The sequence below is a fragment of the Gossypium arboreum genome, chromosome 9, assembly GCF_025698485.1.
Source record: "Gossypium arboreum isolate Shixiya-1 chromosome 9, ASM2569848v2, whole genome shotgun sequence".
Classification (NCBI taxonomy): domain Eukaryota; kingdom Viridiplantae; phylum Streptophyta; class Magnoliopsida; order Malvales; family Malvaceae; genus Gossypium; species Gossypium arboreum.
In genome coordinates, this window is record NC_069078.1 from 81,828,674 (window position 1) to 81,849,127 (window position 20,454).

Below are 20,454 nucleotides of genomic sequence, written 5' to 3' on the forward strand. Positions count from 1 at the left end.
AACAGAGCAAGAAATCTTGAATGAAAGTTGCACTGAATCAAAGGAAAAGACACCCGAATTCTACCAAAGGACAGGTTTTGGTATTTTTATGTTTTTAATTCATGCTTTTCAAGGAAAATCAACTCATATTGCGAGAGATGAGTTGAGCCTCAAGACACCTTGAGGTATTTTTAATTGTTGTTTTCAAAATCAACTCATGTTGCGAGAAGTGAGTTGAGCCTCGGGCACGCCGAGGTATTTTTAGTTTTAAATTGACTCATATTGCGAGAGGTGAGTTAAGCCTTTTAATTTTTGTTTTCAAAATCAACTCATATTATGAGAGGTGAGTTGAGCCTCGTGTCACGCCGAGGTATTTTAAATTTCTGCTTTTCATTATTATGTTTTTGAAAGAATCAACTCAGATTATGAGAGGCGAGTTGAGCCTCGTGTCACACGCCGAGGTATTTTCAATTTCCGCTTTTCAATTTCGCTTTCAAAAAAAAAAACTCATATTGCGAGAGGTGAGTTGAGCCTCGGGACACGCCAAGTAATTTCAATTTCATTGTCAAAAAATCAACTCAGATACGAGTGGCGAGTTGAGCCTCGTGTCACACGCCGAGGTATTTTCAATTTCCGTTTTTCAATTTCTGCCTTTTAAAAAAAATCAACTCATATTGCGAGAGGTGAGTTGAGCCTTAAGACACGCTGAGGTAATTTTAATTTCTGTTGTCAAAAAAATCAACTCGTATTGTGAGAGGCGAGTTGAGCCTTAGGTCACACGCCGAGGTATTTTCAATTTCTGTTTTTCAATTTCTGTCTTTCAAAAAAATCAACTCATATTGTGAGAGGTGAGTTGAGCTTCAGATCACACACTGAGGTATTTTTTCAATTTATATTTTTCAAAAAAATCAACTCACATTGCGAGATGTGAGTTGAGCCTCGGGTTACATGTCGAGGTATTTTCAAAATCTGTTTTCAAATTGCTTTTCAAAAATCAACTCATATTGCGAGAAGTGAGTTGAGCCTTGGCTCACGTGCTGAGCTATTTTCAATTTCTATTTTTTTTCAAAAAATTCAACTCATATTGCGAGAGGTGAGTTGAGCTTTTTAATTCTGAGAGTTGAGTTGAGTCTTTAATTTCTGCTTTTCAAAAATCAACTCATATTGCGAGAGGTGAGTTGAACCTCCAATCACATATCAAGGTATTTTCAAAATCTCCTTTTCAAGTTAAGTTTCAAAAATCAACTCATATTGCGAGAGGTGAGTTGAGCCTTGGCTCACGCTACTGAGCTATTTTCAATTCTGCTTTTAATGTCTGCTTTTAGAGAGTCAATTCATATTGCAAAAGTGAGTTGAGCTCAGGATCACATGCCGAGTAGAGAATAAAGATTGAAGCGATTGAAGACGCCGATTCGCCTCCTTAAAGTTGCAGTGGAGTTGATCGAGGCATCGATCTTGCCTTTCTGAGTCGCAGAAGAGAAGACCAAAACCTTATCTCACCGGGCGATAGAAGAGCATATTGAAATTGTAGATCTTATCTTTCTAAAGTTACAATGAAGCAGATCGAAGCCACAAATCTCATATCCTTGAAGTTACATTGGAACAGATTGAAGCTACAAGGCATATCTCCGAATTTGCAGTGGATTGAACCAAAGCTACAAGATGCGGTGAACTGAAAAGAGACTAACTAAACAAGAAGAGTTCCAAAGCAAGTCAAGACCTAGCAAGACCGGCAAGTTTGGTCTTCTTGAAAGTCTTTGCTCTATTATCGCTGTACGACAATGAGCAAAGAGGGCAATCAGAAGCCCAAATTGCCCGGCCCAATTATATGAAAACCCAACCAAACCTCTAAACCCACTAAAACCCTTAACCCATGACCCATTTACATCTACCCAAACCCAATTCAAAAGCCCATTAAGCCCCCAAAAAAACCTAACCCAAAAAAAAAACAAAGAAAAAAAAAAAAAGAAAAACCTACCCCAAAAAACCTAACCCCCAAAAAAAAAAGAAGAAAAAGAAAAACCTAACAAAAAAGATAAAAAATCTAGCCACCTAACCACTTTCCCACTTGCCCCATTTTTCCTCCCATTGTCTACCACCACCACCTACAAAATAGAAAAAAAAAATAGAAAATCATGTAAAAGATGACTATAAAAAGCCATTCAAAAATCATGTAAAAAGGGGGGGAGGATTTTTAGAAAGATTGAAAAGGAAAAACACAAAATCCTTCAATTTTGAACACAAAAAAACATCAATAAAAGGTTGTATTTTTTCCTCTTCTTTCAATCTTTTTCTTTCTTTTTGTGTTGTTTTTTTCTTTCTTTATATATACATATATTGTTAAGAATTTTTTCCGCCACCGTGGGAGGTGGTCATGCCGATGACGAGCGCATGCACCGACAATCGGCAGTGATCGCCCCCTTGGCCGGATTTTCTTTCCCCTCTCTTCTCTCTTCTTTCCCCTTCTTTTTTTAGGTATTTTATATATATTATGTATATATTTTTAATGCCATTAGTTATATATTTCTTATGTATATATTCTTAAATACTATTATATATACATATATATATATATATATTTTAAATACCATATTGTGTATATATTATTATTACAAATTATTACTATTGCTAGTATTATTATAACTATTATTATATTAGTGTATATTTTATGTACATATGTATATATATATATATTTGTACATATCATTATTTTATATTATTGTTGTAAATTTTTATGTATATATTTTTATGTACGTTTCCTAATATTTTCTTTTATTTTAGATATTATTATTATTATGATTACATACTTTTATTATATGCATATATATATGTATTTTTATGTACATATTATTATTTTATATTATTATTACCAAATATATCATTTTTCCTATTTTATTATTAGTACATGATTTGTTTTATTTTGTAAATATCATTATTATTGTTATTCTAATATTTTAGTATTCCATGTTAATATTTTCATTAATGATATCATTTTTTTATGTCCTTTATCTATTTTTAATTTCTCACTTTAGGAATATTTTTCTCATGTTTTAATTAATTTCAAAAATAAGGCAATGTACCGATTTAATATTAAGCCATCGATTTCATCGCTATGTTGGGTGAAATTAAATCGGCTTGTGTTAAAAACGGACACCCTTTCTAAAAAATCGAAAACTAAAATTCTCATTTTTCAATCGGATCACGATTAAATATTATATTGAACTCGTATCTTTGAAAATCAAGTCAACACATGTTTATGAGATACCAATTTTGGGCGTCGCGAGGGTGCTAATACCTTCCTCACAGAATCGACTCGAACCCTAATTTTTCTCTAGACTTTCACGTAGACCTAAATTTGGCCTTCTTTTTGTTTTAAAATAATTTTATTAGGTGTCCGATCACACCTATAAAAAGGATCGGTGGCGACTCCTTTTAAAAAAAAACGAAAGTCGGTTTTTCAAATTTCCAATAAATTACCTCAATTAGCGACCGAAAGCGAAACCAAATTTTTTTTTACGTCACTACAATATATATGATCTTTTTTAAAAATATTAATAAACATGAAACAGTACAAAACACACTTTAATATCAATTTTAAAATAAAATAACACATCCATTGCTACATTATTGATTATCTTGCTAAAAATCCAAATGACTACAAGGTTTTCAATTAGCCATATGCATATAATACATAATTGAAATCTTATTAAACATGTGTTCGATACTTAAATACATAGTTTCTAGTTGTTTTATTTAAATATTATATAAAAATATGAAAAGACAAAAACATCATAATAATTTAATTATCATTTAAAAGAAATGGTATATTAATCTCTTCTCAACTAAGTTAATACCCAGTTAACTTGTGACAATGAAGTTTTCGATCAATGAAGTTTTTCTAACCTTTCAGTTAGCTTTCACTCTTTTGGAATTAATAAAATTTTATTTTGACCAAGAAAAGAACCTGTAACACCAACTCATTCAAGTATTCCATAATAAGCATAGATATTAAATACCAAAAATAATTTTAAAATTCTTAATCAAATACATGGTTTTAATATCATATATCAAAAGAAAAAGAGTTAATATAACCTTAAGTCCCTAACTTGGAAATTAAGTCTATTTTAATACATGTATTTTTTTTTTGTCCATTTTGGTACTTGACAACTAAGTCCATTTTGATCATGGTGCTTAGTTGCCAAATAATTGAACAAAATCTCATAAAATCTTTAAAACTAGAAAAACTTAGAAAAACTTACAACTATGAGAATATTTCTTTATCTTTTATATAAAATTTACCAAAAATAATTTAAACCTAAAATTCAAAACTTCAATATTATTTTTTGGCTTAATGACAAATTTGGCCACTAATGTTTACATGTTTTGTCAAAATGACCTTAATTGTATTTTGAGCCTTTTTTTGTCGTCAACCTTTAATTTTTTTTTCAAACTGTTTTTTTCTAATAGATTTAATGAAAGTAACGTTAAAAAAATTAACGTGGATGATATGAAATATTTTTAATGATACATAATTTATTATTAAGATAACCCAATAAAATAATTACATGTGAAAATAATAAAATAAATCATACATGAAATTAAAAATAACTCTTAATTTAAAAAATAAAATAATTATCTAAAAAATGTTTCAAAATGAATGCATACGTTTATTTACTGAAAGGTTTCAAAAGATGATTAATAAATCAAACCGAAAATACTGAATGTGTGCATTCATTTTAAATTTTTTAGATAATTATGTTTATTTTCTTTAAATTAAGAATTATTTTTTAACTTCATGAATTATTTATTTATTTTATTTTTAACTTCATGAATTATTTATTTATTTTATTGTTTTCCATATGTAATTATTTTATTGGGTTATCTAAGTAATAAGCTATATCTCATTAAAAATATTTCACGTATGAAATTCTACATTATCCCATTAACTTTTTAACAGTTCTTTTATAAAAAATTTAAAAAAACTTAAAAATACAATTAAGACCATTTTGACAAAACATATAAATATTAATGGTCAAATTTATCATTAAACCTTATTTTTAAACAAAGCTTTAATATTATTTCAATCCAACTGTTATTAATTTCTCGAATAAATTTCTTTTTACCTACGAATATAATACATAAGAGCGAATCTAAAGGGAAAGGCAACAATTTTGGTCCTTCAAATAAAAATTTTCTATTTAAATTATAAAATAATTAAGAATAAAGAAAAAAAATTATGTTTAATCCCTCGGAGGTTGAGTGGTTAGTGGGAGTGGTGCTGGGTGATGCGGCGCATATCTCCAAATTTATCCATTTGGTTCCTTTCTTTATGGTGAAGGCTCACAATTTTAGGCATATGATGTGGATCACCACATGCTTCACTATAGTTTTGGGTTTTCTATTATACAATGTAGTAATTGACAATAATTGATTCTTGATAATTTGCTTAAATTACTGTCTACATCTAATTGAAAATATAATTACAAATATCACACTTCCTATAAGGTGTAATATAGATGTTGATCATGCCGAATTTATTATACAGATAATTAACTCGATTTTTATTCAATATTTTTGTAAACGTATTAAAATTTATTTTTTATCTTCGTATGATCAATGGAGATTAAATTGTCCTATTTTTTTACAGATAAAGTAACGGTTAATCTTGATATGTTTAGTTCTTTTATAATAAACTAAATTAATGTAATAGGAAGAACAACTTGATTATCACACCAAAGTTTTGTTGGTGATTAATGCTCCAACTTAATTTTAGTTAAAAGATGATATATCCACATGATTTCATTTGTGGATAATGGCATAGCCTTGTATTCCAATTCTGCACTAAATTGAGATATAACAACTTACTTTTTACTTTTTCATGATATTAAGGTTTCACAAAAAATAAAAATAAAAATTCAATAATGGATCTAGCCCAATTAGCTTCTGCGAAACACTTGTTGCAAATATGCCAATAATTGCTTTATGATATGCCAAGTTCAAGAGTTCCTTTAAGATCTTTTCTTGAATTGCCAATGTTTAACTGTAGGTGCAGACATGAGCTGACTAACAGTTTTCACTACAAAGGCAATGTCTAAACGAGCCACTATGAGATAGTTTAATTTCCCAACAATTTTATTATATCTCTCAGGATCATTAAATGAGTCACAGTAATTTTTTATAAGATGTACAATTGGAATCATTGGAGTTTTACAAGGTTTTCCCACCAATTTTTTTTTTCTTTTAAAGATCAAGGACTTACTTCCTTTGAGAGAGAAAAATTCCCTCCTTTTTCCTCATCATTTCTACCCCCATCCGGGAAGTACTTCAATTGACTCAAGTCTTTTGTGTGGAATTTGGTGGATAAGAAAGACTTGAGAGACATAATTCTTACATTGTCATCCCTTTAATGATAATATCATTAATATATATTATAAGGAGAATGATTCTAATAATCGGTCATCTATAAAAGATTGAATGGTCTCACCTTTTCTTTAACCTAAATTATTAAGTTACCTCGCTGAATTTTCTAAACCAAGCATGAAGACTCTACTTCAGTCCATACAAAGATTTCATTCAATGAAATCTTCTCATATGCCCCATTGAGCAACAAATCCATACATATACCTTTTCTTGGATATCTCTATGGATAAAGACATTTTATATATATAACTAATGTAGTGACCAAATACAAGAAGCTATTAAGAAAATAAATAGACGAACAAAAGAAAATTTAACCGCGGGAGAAAAAGTATTTAAGTAATCTAACCCTTTAAGTCTAACCACTAACCTATCTAAGTTTGCTTTGACAACAAATATCCCTTTGCATCCAACCGCCTTCTTACATTTAAATGAATCTAATACATACATTTAGATGAATCCAATAAATCCATGTATGGATAACCATTTGGTATATTTGTGGTGGAATTTTTAAATACTAGTAAAATTTAAAATTACAATTTTGTTGTTGATTGATATTTAAAAAATTAAAAATTAAATAAATAGTGATTTTTTTAATTTAAAAGATCTCCAATATGTCAAATAACATTTTTTATATTACAAATATAAATAATGCAAAAGGTTTTAGAAGAAATTGATGGGTTTTATTTAAAAATTGAATTGAACCACGATTGTTTTTATGATTAAACTATTAAAATTTATACTAAAATTAAAATGTTATCAAAAGAGTTGGTCATCTATTTAAATTTGAACTCTTAATAAAATATTTTAATAAGAGAATATGGATAAAAATAGTGTAAGTAATATATATATTTCTGTAGAGTGGTTGACCCATATACGAACTACCAGCAATCAACAATATTGAGGTAATAAAACTATTATATAATATTCTAACTAGTTAGATGGTAAGAAAAAAAATAGTAGGTTTGGTCTTGTTTCATCTGATGTCCAATGCTTTAAGGTTTCCAGGGAATGATTGTCTCAGCAATCATAGAAGTGACAACATATGGATCTATATTTGAAGCTGGCCCCCTATCTTCAAAGTACTATTTGCCTCCCTTCACTGTGTCTCTTCTTATTTTTATTGAAGCTCCTCGATTCACTATTCCTTGCCAACATAAAAATATATTCATTTTCCATATATGTTTTGCCAAACCCAAATTATGGGAGGTTAAGATTGAGAGCAAATTGGGTGGTACCCATGAGAAGGTGTTAATGTCGGTCGTTTCATGTCTTCTGGTCAAACGGTGGTTGTGTAATGACTCAAAATTTACGGGCACCGGAAAAGTGAGTTATACAGCTTCCGTCTTAGTAAAATGAGTCATAAATAATTATTAGAAGTAATTATGAGTTTAGTTGAGTGCTTAATTAGGTTTTAATTAGATGAATTTAGGCTAATTAAGAATAATTAGGAAAAGAGACTAAATAGAATAAGGTGTAAAAGTTGAATTATAGATTAAAAGAAATCATAAAGGATCAAATGGGAAATTAAGCCACATTTGGTATATGAGGCGACAAACATTAAAACAAAAATCTAACATTTTGTTAAGTTATAAATTATAAATATATTATTTTAGTTATAAATTGTATTAAATTAATTTAAAATAATTATATTATAAGATTTTATATGACAAATAAGTTATGGTTTTGACAAATGGCTGGTGATAAAATAATAATTAAAATATGTATACAATTGTAATTTATAGATTTAATTTGCATTTAAGATATTTATTATTTATTATCTATTATTATTAAATTAAAATATATTTAATAATTAAATAATTAGTAATTAAAATATGTATACAATTGTAAAATAAATTTAATTTTTTTATTAATTAAGCATAAGATATTTAATTTATTTATTATTATGGTTATTATTATTTAATTGATATTAAATTATTATATTATTAAATAAATTAAAATAGTGACAAATGTGTGGTAATAAAATATACATGTGTAATAAATATTATACATACATTTGTAATACATGTATGTATTTATTATTTAAGTAAATATTATTATATTAAAATTATTATTGTATATTAATTAAATAAAGTAAATAAATAAATGAATTAAAGAAAGACAAATGTGTGATGATGATTTGATACAAGTGTATTAATAAAATACATACATTTGTAATACTTGTATTTAGTTATTGAATAGATAATTATTAAGTAAAAGATATTTATTAATTAAACAATTGAATAATTGTAATTGTATATGATTTTAAGTGTTTGTTATATATTTTCATTTTATTAAGTGTTCAGATTATAGAAATACCACTAAGTTCATACTTAGCATACGGTTTGTTTCCGTGATCAGGTTAAGTTAAAGCTAGAATGTGGAATCAGCATCCCAAGCCGATCCCGAATTTAATGAAGTAAAGCGTGTTAATAGTTGGTAATGGTATATATCTAGGATATTTTATGTGTGTGTATTTTGAATTGTCAATTTATTGATGAAATATTTAGAATTAGGTTTGGTAATGGTATATAATAGGATTTGGCTTAATTGGTATAAATTTGAATTATTTGATAATTTGTTAAATTTGTGATAAGTGTAAATAATAATTTTAATTAATAACCGTAAATGAACTGTACTGACTGGTAATGCCTCGTAATCCTGTTTCGGGGACGGATAAGGGTTAAGGGGTGTTACATTTCCTTTCGGTGCCGATGCCTCAGGTTCTTTACTACCTACGAAGATTAAATAATTATACTATTAATTACAGCATTAATTATAATAAATAATTAAATTTCTAATCAATTTCTACCTTATTCCCAATTTAATCTTAACTAAGTTTACTTACTTTCCTAATTTAATTCACACCCTATTTCTATTCAAAATTGATCTAAACTCAAATTTAACTATTAAATTTCCAGCATATTTTCCTAATTTTGAATTTTCCTCAATTTAGTCCCTACAACATAAAACTTATAGCTTACTTCACAATTTAATCCTTTTATCAATTCTAACTTGAAACTCATTCAATTAAATCCCTAATTCATGTTTTTGTTCAACATAAACTATACTTGAAAATCTATGAACTCTTAAAATATCAACTTAATTTCAATAAAACCTTGTTTTAAAGCTTTTAAAACATCAAATTTAAGAGAAAAGGATTTAATTTAACTTACCAATTAAACTTGAAGCTTCCAAACCCCAATTCTCCCTTTTTCTTTTCTTTCCCCTTTCCTTCCTTTCTTTTTGGTCTGCTCTCTGTTTCTTCTTTCTTTTGTTTCCTTTTTATTTTATTCTAGTTTCTTTACTTTATTTTATTTGTTAGCTTAACATATATAATATTTTTATTCTAAACATCTATTAAATATTCAATCATATATTCACATTTGTACACCATTAATACCATACATTTGTCATACACTCAATTTTCAAGTAAATAAATAAATATAATAAAAATGTATATATTCTTATTATTACAATTGTCACTATTTAATTTGTTTGTTTTACAAAAATCTCACAAATTAATTATTTATCTCATAAATATTTTTTAATTTAATAATAATAAATATCTATTTACTAATTAAATAAAAATATTACAAATGTACATACTTAAATTAATACACTTGTATTTTATCTTTACCATACACTTAGCAAAATCATAATTTATTATCAACCAAAAATCTTACACTAATTATTTAATTATTAAATATATTTTAATGTAATAATAATAGATAATAAATAATAAATATCTTATACTTAATTAAAAGCAAATTAAATCTATAAATTACAATTGTATACATATTTCAATTACACATGTATTATTTTATTACCATCCATTTTTCAAAATCATAACTTATTTATTATATAAAAATCTTATAATATAATTATTTTAAATTAATTTAATACAATTTATAACGAAAATAATATATTTATAATTTATAACTTAACAAAAATTTTAGATTTTTGTTTTAATGTTTGTCGCCTCATATACTAAATGTGACTTAATTGCCCATTTGATCCTTTATGATTTCTTTTAATCTATAATTCAACTTTTACACCTTATTTTATTTAGTCCTTTTTCCTAATTATTCTTAATTAGACTAAATTCACCTAATTAAAACCTAATTAAACACTCAACTAAACTCATAATTACTTCTAATAATTATTTATGACTCGGTTTATTAAGACGAAGCCCTATAACTCACTTTTCTGATGCCCGTGAATTTTAGGTCATTACAGCCTTCCCCATAAGTGTCAATGTAGTCCTTGTACCTCAGTTTAAGATTTTTAATGGCTTTCTTGATGACTTCAAAACCACCCTTGTTTCTCATGGATTTGGTATTGTAGTTTGTGTGTGCGCCAGCACCATTCCAGTCACCCTGCTTACACAATCACTTAAATTATAAGAACTTTCAAAATCTCAACTTAATTTCTATAAAACTTTATTCTAAAACATCAAAATTAAAAGAAAAGGATTTAATTGACTTACCAAATTAAACTCCAAGCTTTAAAACCTTAGTTTTTCTTTTTCATTTTCTTTTCTTCTTTCCTTTCTCCCTATTTCGAAAGCTTCTGTTTCTTTTCTCCTTTTGTTTCTTTTGTTATCTTACTTTATTTCATATATATATATTAGTTAATAATAATAAATTATAATAATAATATAATATAATAATATTTAATTCATAAATATCTTTTACTTAAATTATAAGAAAATATTTTATTTTATTACAAATGTATTTATATATATTTTTACACATGTATCATTAATCATTACACAATTGTCTTCATTTTAATAATTTAATATAAAACTATAATAATTGTAATAAATATCTATTTAATAACAAATACATATATTACAATTGTACATATAAATATTTCTACATTTGTATATTATCATTACCATCCATTTGTCTTCCTTTTATTTATTTATTATACAAAAATCTTATAATATAATTATTTAATTAATAAATATCTTTTAACTTAAATTTTAAGTAAATAAATAATTATAATACAAGTGTATTTATATACATTATTACACTTGTACCATCTTATCACCATACACTTGTCTAAATTTATTTTATTTCATAATGTAATAATATTAATAATAATAATTAAATAACAAACCATAATAATAATTTCATATAATATATAATCTAAGAAAAATCTTAGATTTTTCTTTCCATTTGTCGCATCACCTAATGAAATAGGCATAATTTCCTATTTAATCCCTTTTATTATATTTTAATCTATAATTAAACCTTTAACCTTTATTCAATTTAATTCTTATACTTAATTAACCTTAATTAAACTCTAATTAACTATTCAATTAACTTCGTAAATATTTTTAATAAATATTTACGAATTCATTTTTCAAAAACAAAACTCGATAATATACTTTCCGTTAATCATAAATTTCGAGTCGTTGCATCACCACGGTGGAATATCATATTCTATTGTCTTACTTGGATGGTTTTTAATTTCATGTTTTATCTATAGTACTTATAAAACCTGCCTCACTTGGATGGTTTAATAGAGAAAAGTTTTTGGTTTCACGTTTTATCTATACTACTTATAAAACCTGCCTCACTTGGATGGTTTAACAGAGAAGGGTTTTGGTTTCATGTTTTCTCTATACTACTTATAAAACCTGTCCAATATTAAAATAACAATAAATAATATTATTATAAGAGAAAAAATTAAGAAAAATAGTTTATATATTATTTTTATTTCAAAGATGATTTGAGAGTTTAATTTAGAGTGAGACTCAAAATAAATCTGAATTTTTAATTCGAAAAATAAGATAAATTCTTCAAAATAAAAATATAGAAATTAAATTCTAAATATAATAAGTGTATAATATTTTAACTTTTAAATGTTAACCATTTATATTATACTCTGACCCACTAAAAATATCACATTTCATTTACTTTTAAAAATATCACACTTTTATAATTTTTAGATTAATTCTTTTAAACTTTGATTTTAATTATAAAAATATATTTAGAAACTAATTATTAAAGTTTTTATAATATATATTTTTTAAAAATCATTCATAATGTATTTTAAAATGCGTTATTAAAGTTGATAAATTTTAATCAATAAAAATCGTGGGAAGAATTTTTTTAATATATTTGTTTATTTTTATTTTTAATAACACGTAGATCAAATTATGTTGATGGAAAATTAATCAATTTTACATATTCCTGTAAAGTTGGATATAATTGATATTTTGACAAAATGAATGATGAGTTTCAATAAATATTTTATACATTTAATTGTTATCGAAAATAATTAAAATATACAAAATTATTTAAATGTTAAAATATTATGATAATAAAAATTCAAATCATAATTAAAGGAAAGAAGAGGAAAGCATGACGCCACGAAAAAAAGAAGAAAAAAGGAAGTAGGGGTTGAGTAGTGGCACAGATAACAAAGAGGAGGTTAGCCGAATCAAGAAATGCTTAACCGACAAAGAAAGGCGATCGATCTTCTAAGAGGTTCCGTTCAACCTCTATAAAAGGAGAAAAGTAATCTTAAATATAAAAATGTATTAAGACGCTTTGAGGAGTTGGAGGAGGCCATTCAGTAGAATGGGATAACAACAGTCAAGTGGATTAGGTTTAATTTAAGCTTTTGTTTTCATTTTATTTTTAAGTTATTTTGTGGATGGTTAGATCTTAAGCCCAAAACTAATGCAGACTTGTTTTTAATTTTTGGTTTTGATCCCCTTAATAAACCCATTGTTTCCCGTAAATTTACTTTTTATACAATTAATATAGTTTTACAACTTTTATAATTTTTATATGATTAATATCTTAACAATCTAAATATAATATTTCATTTTTCATTCATGTAAATTATAAATTAAAATTTTCAATTTTTTATTTTTATGTAAAAAAATTCAACAATTAAATATATATAAATATAATCAATATTATAGATATATCAGATCAATTAAAAAATTATATACATAACAAGTATAAGTACAAATATCTTGATAAATAATTGTAAAGTTCTATTATAATTATTTTCAAAGCCAATTTAATAATATGATAAAAATAAAGTTATTTTTGTATGTTAGAATTTTTTTTAAACTCGATCTTTTATATATATATATATATATATATATATTATAGATTACAGATTATAAATATTATAAATAGTTAAATATACTCACACATAAAATTTACAAATATATAAGGCATATTTGTCAATACCGCAAAAGCAAAACGAAGAATAGATTCTAATATTCGAATCCAAATGTATTAACTGCAAAAGTAAAGTAAATTTGTGTATCCATTATCCAAATTCAAACTCGTTATTCTTAAAAGTAAACCAAATTCGGATAATAAATATCAGAAAGTTAACATCTGTATCTACCCTAACCTACTACAGTTCCAAGGATAGTAAACCTAATATTATCCAAATTCGTTTGAACATGCTACATGAAACATATGCACTTCCTTTATTAACAAATTGTCTCTGGAATAACCTCAAGCTTTAGTTTTTACATCGGCACCTTCAATCATTCAGATGATTAACCATTTCTACAATGCAACCAAACAAAACTAAAAACCATCTGTTTTTCACTATTCGCTGGAGAAGGCTCACTTTGGTACTGCAATTAATTGGAAACCATGCTCTCAGTCTCTTTCACGAAGCCATCTCCAGTCCATTCCTTGTCGGACTGCAAACCTTTCTTAATAGCTTTCCTCTCTCGTATTGCTTCTTGCTGCCTCCGCACTAAATCCGTATGAGTCGTAAAATACTGAAGGGAAACCCTGATATTATCCAAAAAGACAGATGCATTATTCAACTAGAAGTTTGTTTATGTGCAGTTTCCATTGTAAGAAACAAAGCATATACCCTCTGAAATCTTCTATTGATTTGAAATTGTGCTTCTTCATAAAATCCTTGAGCTCTTCACAGAGTTTCTTCACAAGGCCATAGCCATGCATCATAACACCAGTACAGACCTACAAGCATATGCAATGATGATGTTGAAAGCAAGCTTCAAACATATATGTTATTTCATTTGTTAAGAGTATTAGTTTTTCAACATGTTTTAGTACATAGAGTTAGAAACAAATTAATTTCACTTAGTAATTTTTGGTCACTCACATAACTTGTTTTCAGCGAAGGCAAGAAAAATTGTTTACTTATTCTGATGAGGTCTTTTCAAGTTTAAATTTGTACTAATTAGTCTTTATATTACGACAGACTATTTTAACAATAATCAAGTTCTTCCTTATGTTAAATACCCTAAATAACCAAACCAGGTAATATAGAAATTGATCATGGATACCCTCGAAAAAAAATTGATTGTGGAATTCAGGAATTTATAAAATAATAAGACAAAACAAATACTAGTTCAAAAACTGTAGACAACTACAGCTCTCAGCAAATCATATTAATGCATATCCTAGAATTGTCAAGATATCACCAGAAATTTCCAGAGAACTAAGCTACTCCATAGCTTTCCACCAAACTTGTCCTCAACAATTTTAAGCTAGTTATTATCAAAGAAAAAAAATAGGCTACTTCATTCCGAGGCGTATCCTATAAACAAGATTAATTGGGTAATATATTCATCCAGGCTTTGGTAGGAAAGATGGAACAGAGTAAGAAAGGAAACCTGTCAATCAAATCGTTAAAATTTATAACCACTATCTCATTCTGAAACTCAATCATTTGGTTAACAAGTTTTTCTGCTTCACCCCCTTTTTATCTTTCTTACCAAGGTAAGCCTTAATCATTCGAAGTGTTTACCACATATTTCAATGGCATAATATAGCTATGAGCTTTAGATTGAAAAACTAAGACATCATTTAAAGGACACAAATTTATCCAGAGGCATGAAGAGATACTAGTGACATTATAGTGGAAATCCAATTATAAGAATTATTACCTGGACAGTATTTGCACCAAGAAGAATAAACTCAGCAGCATCACCCCCTGTCTCAACACCCCCAATGCCCGAAAGTGAGTAATCCTTGTCATTAAACTCTGACTTCATCATTTTTGCAATGCTCATCACTTTAGCAAGTGCAATAGGATGGACTGCTTTGCAAGAATAACCCCCAGGAGTTGAGTAGCTGTAAAAAGAAGTTTAAAGTGCATAAAATCTCCAGGAATAAATTTTGGGACACTGAAAAAAAAAAAAGATTATTTGAGAATACAAACCCCTCAACACAGGGCTCTGGCCGTAAAGTATCAAGACTGATTCCCATCACACTCATGATAGTATTTATAGCAGCTACCCCCTCACAACCTGAACTCAAAGCCACCCTTGCTGGCTAAAAAGCACACAATAGGACAATAATATCACTTATCAACAATAAATCAATCTTACCGTGAATCAGGAAAATAGGAAAGGATGCATTTTCTAATGGGAAGTCTAAAGAATTGTGCTTCAATCACTTCTTTCAACAGGAACAATTGAGCTCAACAATCAAACAGTACCACAAAGTTTTGAGATAGAGTTACTAATAAGTTGCGTTTCTCAAGAAAACCATGGATTATATCAATCAGCGATGCCTAACAGTTTGATTGATTTAACTTTCAACCACAAAGTAACAAATAAATCTAGCCTAATATAAATTCAGGAAAATAGCATGAAAACCTCCCTTTTCCTGCTAGGAAAAAAATTCCATTTAGTTGTTTGCCTCCCCTGATAATCATGGAAATTTATTCAACAAAAACAAGAAGAAATAAGTTTTCAATCTGCAATCATTTTTGTTGTTGTTTCTCAATATCTCCAACCCATAGAAACAACCAAGGACATCCACTTACATTTATCTTCAACAATAACTTACACAATCAACAATATGGAAGAAAAAGACTGTTTAGTCCTAAATGAAAATTCAGCTTATGGCTGAAAGTTACAGCTTATATAATCTTTTCCTCTGTTTATAGAATAGAAATTTATGGTGATTTTTCAGAAACTACTGTGCTGATGAATATGGTGCTTAATAGTGGCTCAACTTACCAAAATACCCAAATGTCAAGAGTTTTGAGATATAGATATTTTTCTCCCTGGGAGCCAACTACAGAACATTATCATATATGATAGAAATTGAGTAGTTAGTCTTACACATGAATGCATTCAACTAATGGGAACTGTTATGAAATGTGCCATAAAGTTTAAGCAAATCAGACAGAGACAAGATGTCATCATTTCCAAAAATAGAGGTTTCCAAATAAGCATCTCATTTTCTTGATTCATGATAAACGCGTAAACATGCTTCTAAAACATAAGATGCTAGTCATGCTACTAAACATCAGGACTGGAAAGCAAACTCAACATAAGCAGTGACTCAATTAACAAAGAAAGAAAACATACCATTGTGATGTCGGTGATGTTAGGAGTCATCTTCGCCCATACAGGAACAGTAGCTTTTGCATTTATCCATCCACAAACTTCCTCCAATAGTGCACAATCTTGCCCAACTGCTGCACCCATTTTACGCTCAGGCATGCCATGAGGGCATGAGAAATTAACTTCAATGGCATCCTAGAAATAATGTCATTTCACGACTAAGTATTTTAAATATAAGAAATAAAGAAGCGTAGAATCTAAGTGAAGAATACAGCTTACAATCCCAGTTTGCTCTACTCGATCAATAAGTTCTTCCCAGCCAGCTTTGTTATATTCCTCCATAATGGAGGCAATCAGAATCCTGTCCGGATACTCTTTTTTCAGTTGCTTAAATTCTTTTAACATAGTTTCAAGAGGGCGGTCACTGATTAATTCAATGTTCTCCCACCCAATTATCTGTCCTTTGGCAGAGCCATTAGCTCCTGCTCGTAGCCGGGCATACCTTGGAGTTACATTGATAACCTTGGCAGCATCTAGCGACACCTAGCAGAACAAATTCGTATCGAAGATTCAACATTTATTATGCAAATGTGCATAACAGGCATATTCCAGATGTATGCGAGAAAGGAGGGGGGGGGTAAATATGCTTGAAGACCAATGTTGCTAATACCACATAGAACAGCATTCTGGTTTCCTTATTATATCTAGTACGGGACAACATGTCCCAAAAGGTACGTGCTCAGCCAATAGGATTTGGCGATCTCATGTAAGAACAGGATGGTATTTTTAAGATAGGAAAAGACTTCCTCCCATTGTGTACCCCAAGATCTTATAGACACAAAAGAGTAAGTCTCAGACACCAATTCAGAATTGCTATGAGTTGAAGGAGATCCAAAAAAGAAAAAAACTTAAGGCCAAACATGCAGGCTACTCCCAACTAACCCTCATCCAATGTTTATTACCTTAAACCAAATCTATAAGATAGAAATCTATATTTATTTAAGTAACATCCGTACAAATATGGTATAAATGCAAACAGTAAATGCGGCTTTCATTTCAAGATAACCTTTTTTTTTCTTTTCTTTTTTAAGCATTTTTCTCCGAAGAGTCGTATGATTAGGCATTGTTTTGTAAGAATAAAATTAATCCTAATATTCTTTTTCCATTTTTGCTTAGAACTTGTACTATTTTATGAACTTTGAAGGAATATTAATCGGTGCCTGACTGATCGTTTTCTTGATTCTATCATCTTTCGTTTTGGAAATACTAAGATACAAAATTAAGTAGACATCTCTTCCTCTGCTGAACCGTTCAGTCTGAGTGATTGATGAGACACTGTAAGTAAAGACGAAGTTCAACTTGTCCAATGCATCAATACGATCTAAATAACAATTTTATTCATGGATCAAACTACAACAGCGTTTTAACCACCTTAATAATAATAATAATAATAATAATAATAATAATAATAATAAAGAAAGCAAATTGTGAAGCATTTAAAAGAAAAAAGAAAAAAAGAAGAAGAAGAAGAAGGAGCTTACAGTTTTGGCAATCACAGCGCCCCAGCCTTCATCAAACGCTCTCTTCATCACAGTATAATTTGTACCGGGAGGACCCGACCCGATTACAAAAGGGTTGGGCATTTGCAGCCCATTAACGCAAACACTCAAATCAGGTTCAGAATGATTATCAGAAGCAAAAATCTTAAATCCTATCCGAGTGGGCCGAGTCGACCTGGGAGTAACATGGCGAGTGACAGCAAATGGGTTGCCGTTGCTGTGGCTGAACTTGAGCGAAGCCATGGATGTCTAACGAAGGATGGATGGATGAAGATGAGAGTCCTTTCTTAGAAAAGAAAAGAAAAGAAAAAAAAAAAAAAAAGAGTGAATCTGAATCGTAATATTGTGGAAACCAGACAACGAGGATATTCTAGGAGTCTGAGTTGTATTTTTGACTTTTTGCAGCCGAGTTTATTGCTTGCAAGCATAGGCCATTTCATCAGGATCCTAATAATGTTTATTATTTTATGAGAAGAAAACTATTCGATAATTACTTAATTTAATTAATCTTTTAAATATAATAATATAAATATATATTAATTATTTATTTAAAATAAAAATAAAAATTAATCGATTGAGTCTTAATTTAATTAGTATAAACATTATTGTCAATGTAAGAAGTGAGTTCAAATGGATTGAAGTATATTACATTTTTGTTTATAAAATAGATTAAAAGAAGTTAGTAATTTTAAATATTGTATAAAAATAAATAAATATTATCAAAATTTATAAAAAATAAAAATGTTATTTAATTGAATGTTTCGTTCTCTATTAATATTTTTTTTTACTTTTTATGATTATAATTTTGATTTGACTTTTCTAAGTTGAGTGTTTTTTTTCTTTTCTAAAGTATTTTTAACTGAAATTAATATATAATTAAAATTTAAAAAGTGAAAAAATTTAAATTAATTCTTCGTGTAATTTTTCAAAAAGCCGATAATAAGAGATAAATAATATTTATCTCTATTATTTCAATCTAAAATAATATATATTAATATTTATTGAATAAATAAAAGTTTTTTTACTGAAATAAATAGTTAATTATTTTTTAAAATTTATATCAACTTGATAAATATGATTTATATGAATCAAATATGATATATAATAGTTGAATTATTAAAATATTAATTGTAAAAATATATAACAATATATAAAAAGTGAATCCTTTTAAATATATAAACAAAATTTAAAATAGGTAAAAAATAAAAAATAAAAAATATATACTATATACATATACAATCTTTTAAAAATAAAGATAATTTCTAAAAGGAAATTGTTTTTAAGTTTTAATTCGAGATTTAAATATAGTATAAAAATTAATATTATATGTTTATGTGAGAAATGGATAAATTATACTAAAATCTGTTTCACCACTTTGTGAGTGAAAATAATAATATTGACAAAAATGATCACACTCTAAAATATATAATAATTTTAAAAGATAAAAATTTAATTTAATTTATAATTTATGTATAATAAATGACATAATTATTATTAATTGCATTCGATATTATATACTCAAATTTTTTTATATCTTATTAATTTAATATTTAATTCATTCATAACATTGATTTAATAATAAACTTAAATACAATAAAAATATATATATTAAATAAAGGAAGTGATGGTGTGACCAAAACTCCATAGGATTCCATCAAAAATAGAAAGGTGTCTATCTATTAGGCAGCTGCTTATTCGTCCATAAGTGGAAGCACAGCATCACCACCGCTTCACGTAAATATCAGATTATCTGTTTTTTTCCATTTTTAATAATTTTGATTATATTTATTTTTATTTAATATTTAAAAGTACTCATAATTTTTCTCTAATTTATAAATAAAAAGATAATATATTTCAACGTATTTAAACTTAAATTTTTACATTAAAAATAATATTTATACTAATTAAATTAAGACTTAATCGATATATATTTTTATTTTTAATTGTTTAAAAAGTAAATACGAATAGGACCTATAATTATACAAGTCTTATGAGCTTGCGGTCCATACACTTAAATTTATTATTTATTCAAAACGAAATATAGGTCGTAAGTGATGGACAATCATTTTGAATCTTGATGCCTACAATACATGTGGAAGTAGAAAAAAAGGTAATAATATTTTAACCAATACAACTGCTGCTGAGATGCCATGCCAGATTATGATATGCTAAAGCTGT

At 27.3% G+C, this 20,454-nt stretch overlaps 1 protein-coding gene and 2 long non-coding RNA genes across 3 annotated transcripts in view; 1 reads left to right on the forward strand and 2 right to left on the reverse strand.

Annotated features, from left to right (window-relative positions):
- Window positions 1-1,950, forward strand: part of LOC128280399 (uncharacterized) — a 53,549-nt gene extending 51,599 nt beyond the window's left edge. The window contains exon 3 of the long non-coding RNA XR_008270572.1: window positions 1,934-1,950. This is a non-coding gene — a long non-coding RNA (uncharacterized LOC128280399). The remainder of the gene's footprint in view (window positions 1-1,933) is intronic.
- A 6,986-nt stretch (window positions 1,951-8,936) lies between these two features.
- LOC128280639 (uncharacterized) lies at window positions 8,937-9,693 on the reverse strand. Its single transcript, XR_008270736.1, has 2 exons — window positions 9,573-9,693; window positions 8,937-9,131 (listed from the first exon to the last, which is right to left on the reverse strand). It is a non-coding gene; the product is annotated as an uncharacterized LOC128280639 (long non-coding RNA).
- A 4,005-nt stretch (window positions 9,694-13,698) lies between these two features.
- Window positions 13,699-18,764, reverse strand: LOC108457198 (dihydropyrimidine dehydrogenase (NADP(+)), chloroplastic). The gene is made up of 7 exons (XM_017756110.2): window positions 18,259-18,764; window positions 16,997-17,260; window positions 16,742-16,912; window positions 15,583-15,695; window positions 15,308-15,494; window positions 14,266-14,375; window positions 13,699-14,180 (listed from the first exon to the last, which is right to left on the reverse strand). Exons 1-7 carry the CDS (start codon window positions 18,517-18,519, stop codon window positions 14,024-14,026), a joined length of 1,263 nt encoding a protein of 420 aa, XP_017611599.1. The 5' UTR covers window positions 18,520-18,764; the 3' UTR covers window positions 13,699-14,023.
- Between the last annotated feature and the right edge of the window lie 1,690 nt (window positions 18,765-20,454).

What these genes read in the sequence shown, in the direction of transcription:
- LOC108457198 (XM_017756110.2), bottom strand. Translation starts at nt 18,519, where the DNA reads ATGGCTTCGCTCAAGTTCAGCCACAGCAACGGCAACCCATTTGCTGTC. An exon ending in GCGCTGTGATTGCCAAAACT is followed by an intron (nt 17,261 to 18,258) that starts GTAAGCTCCTTC and finishes TTGTTCTGCTAG; the next exon opens with GTGTCGCTAGATGCTGCCAA. An exon ending in ACATCACCGACATCACAATG is followed by an intron (nt 15,696 to 16,741) that starts GTATGTTTTCTT and finishes TGTGCTTTTTAG; the next exon opens with CCAGCAAGGGTGGCTTTGAG.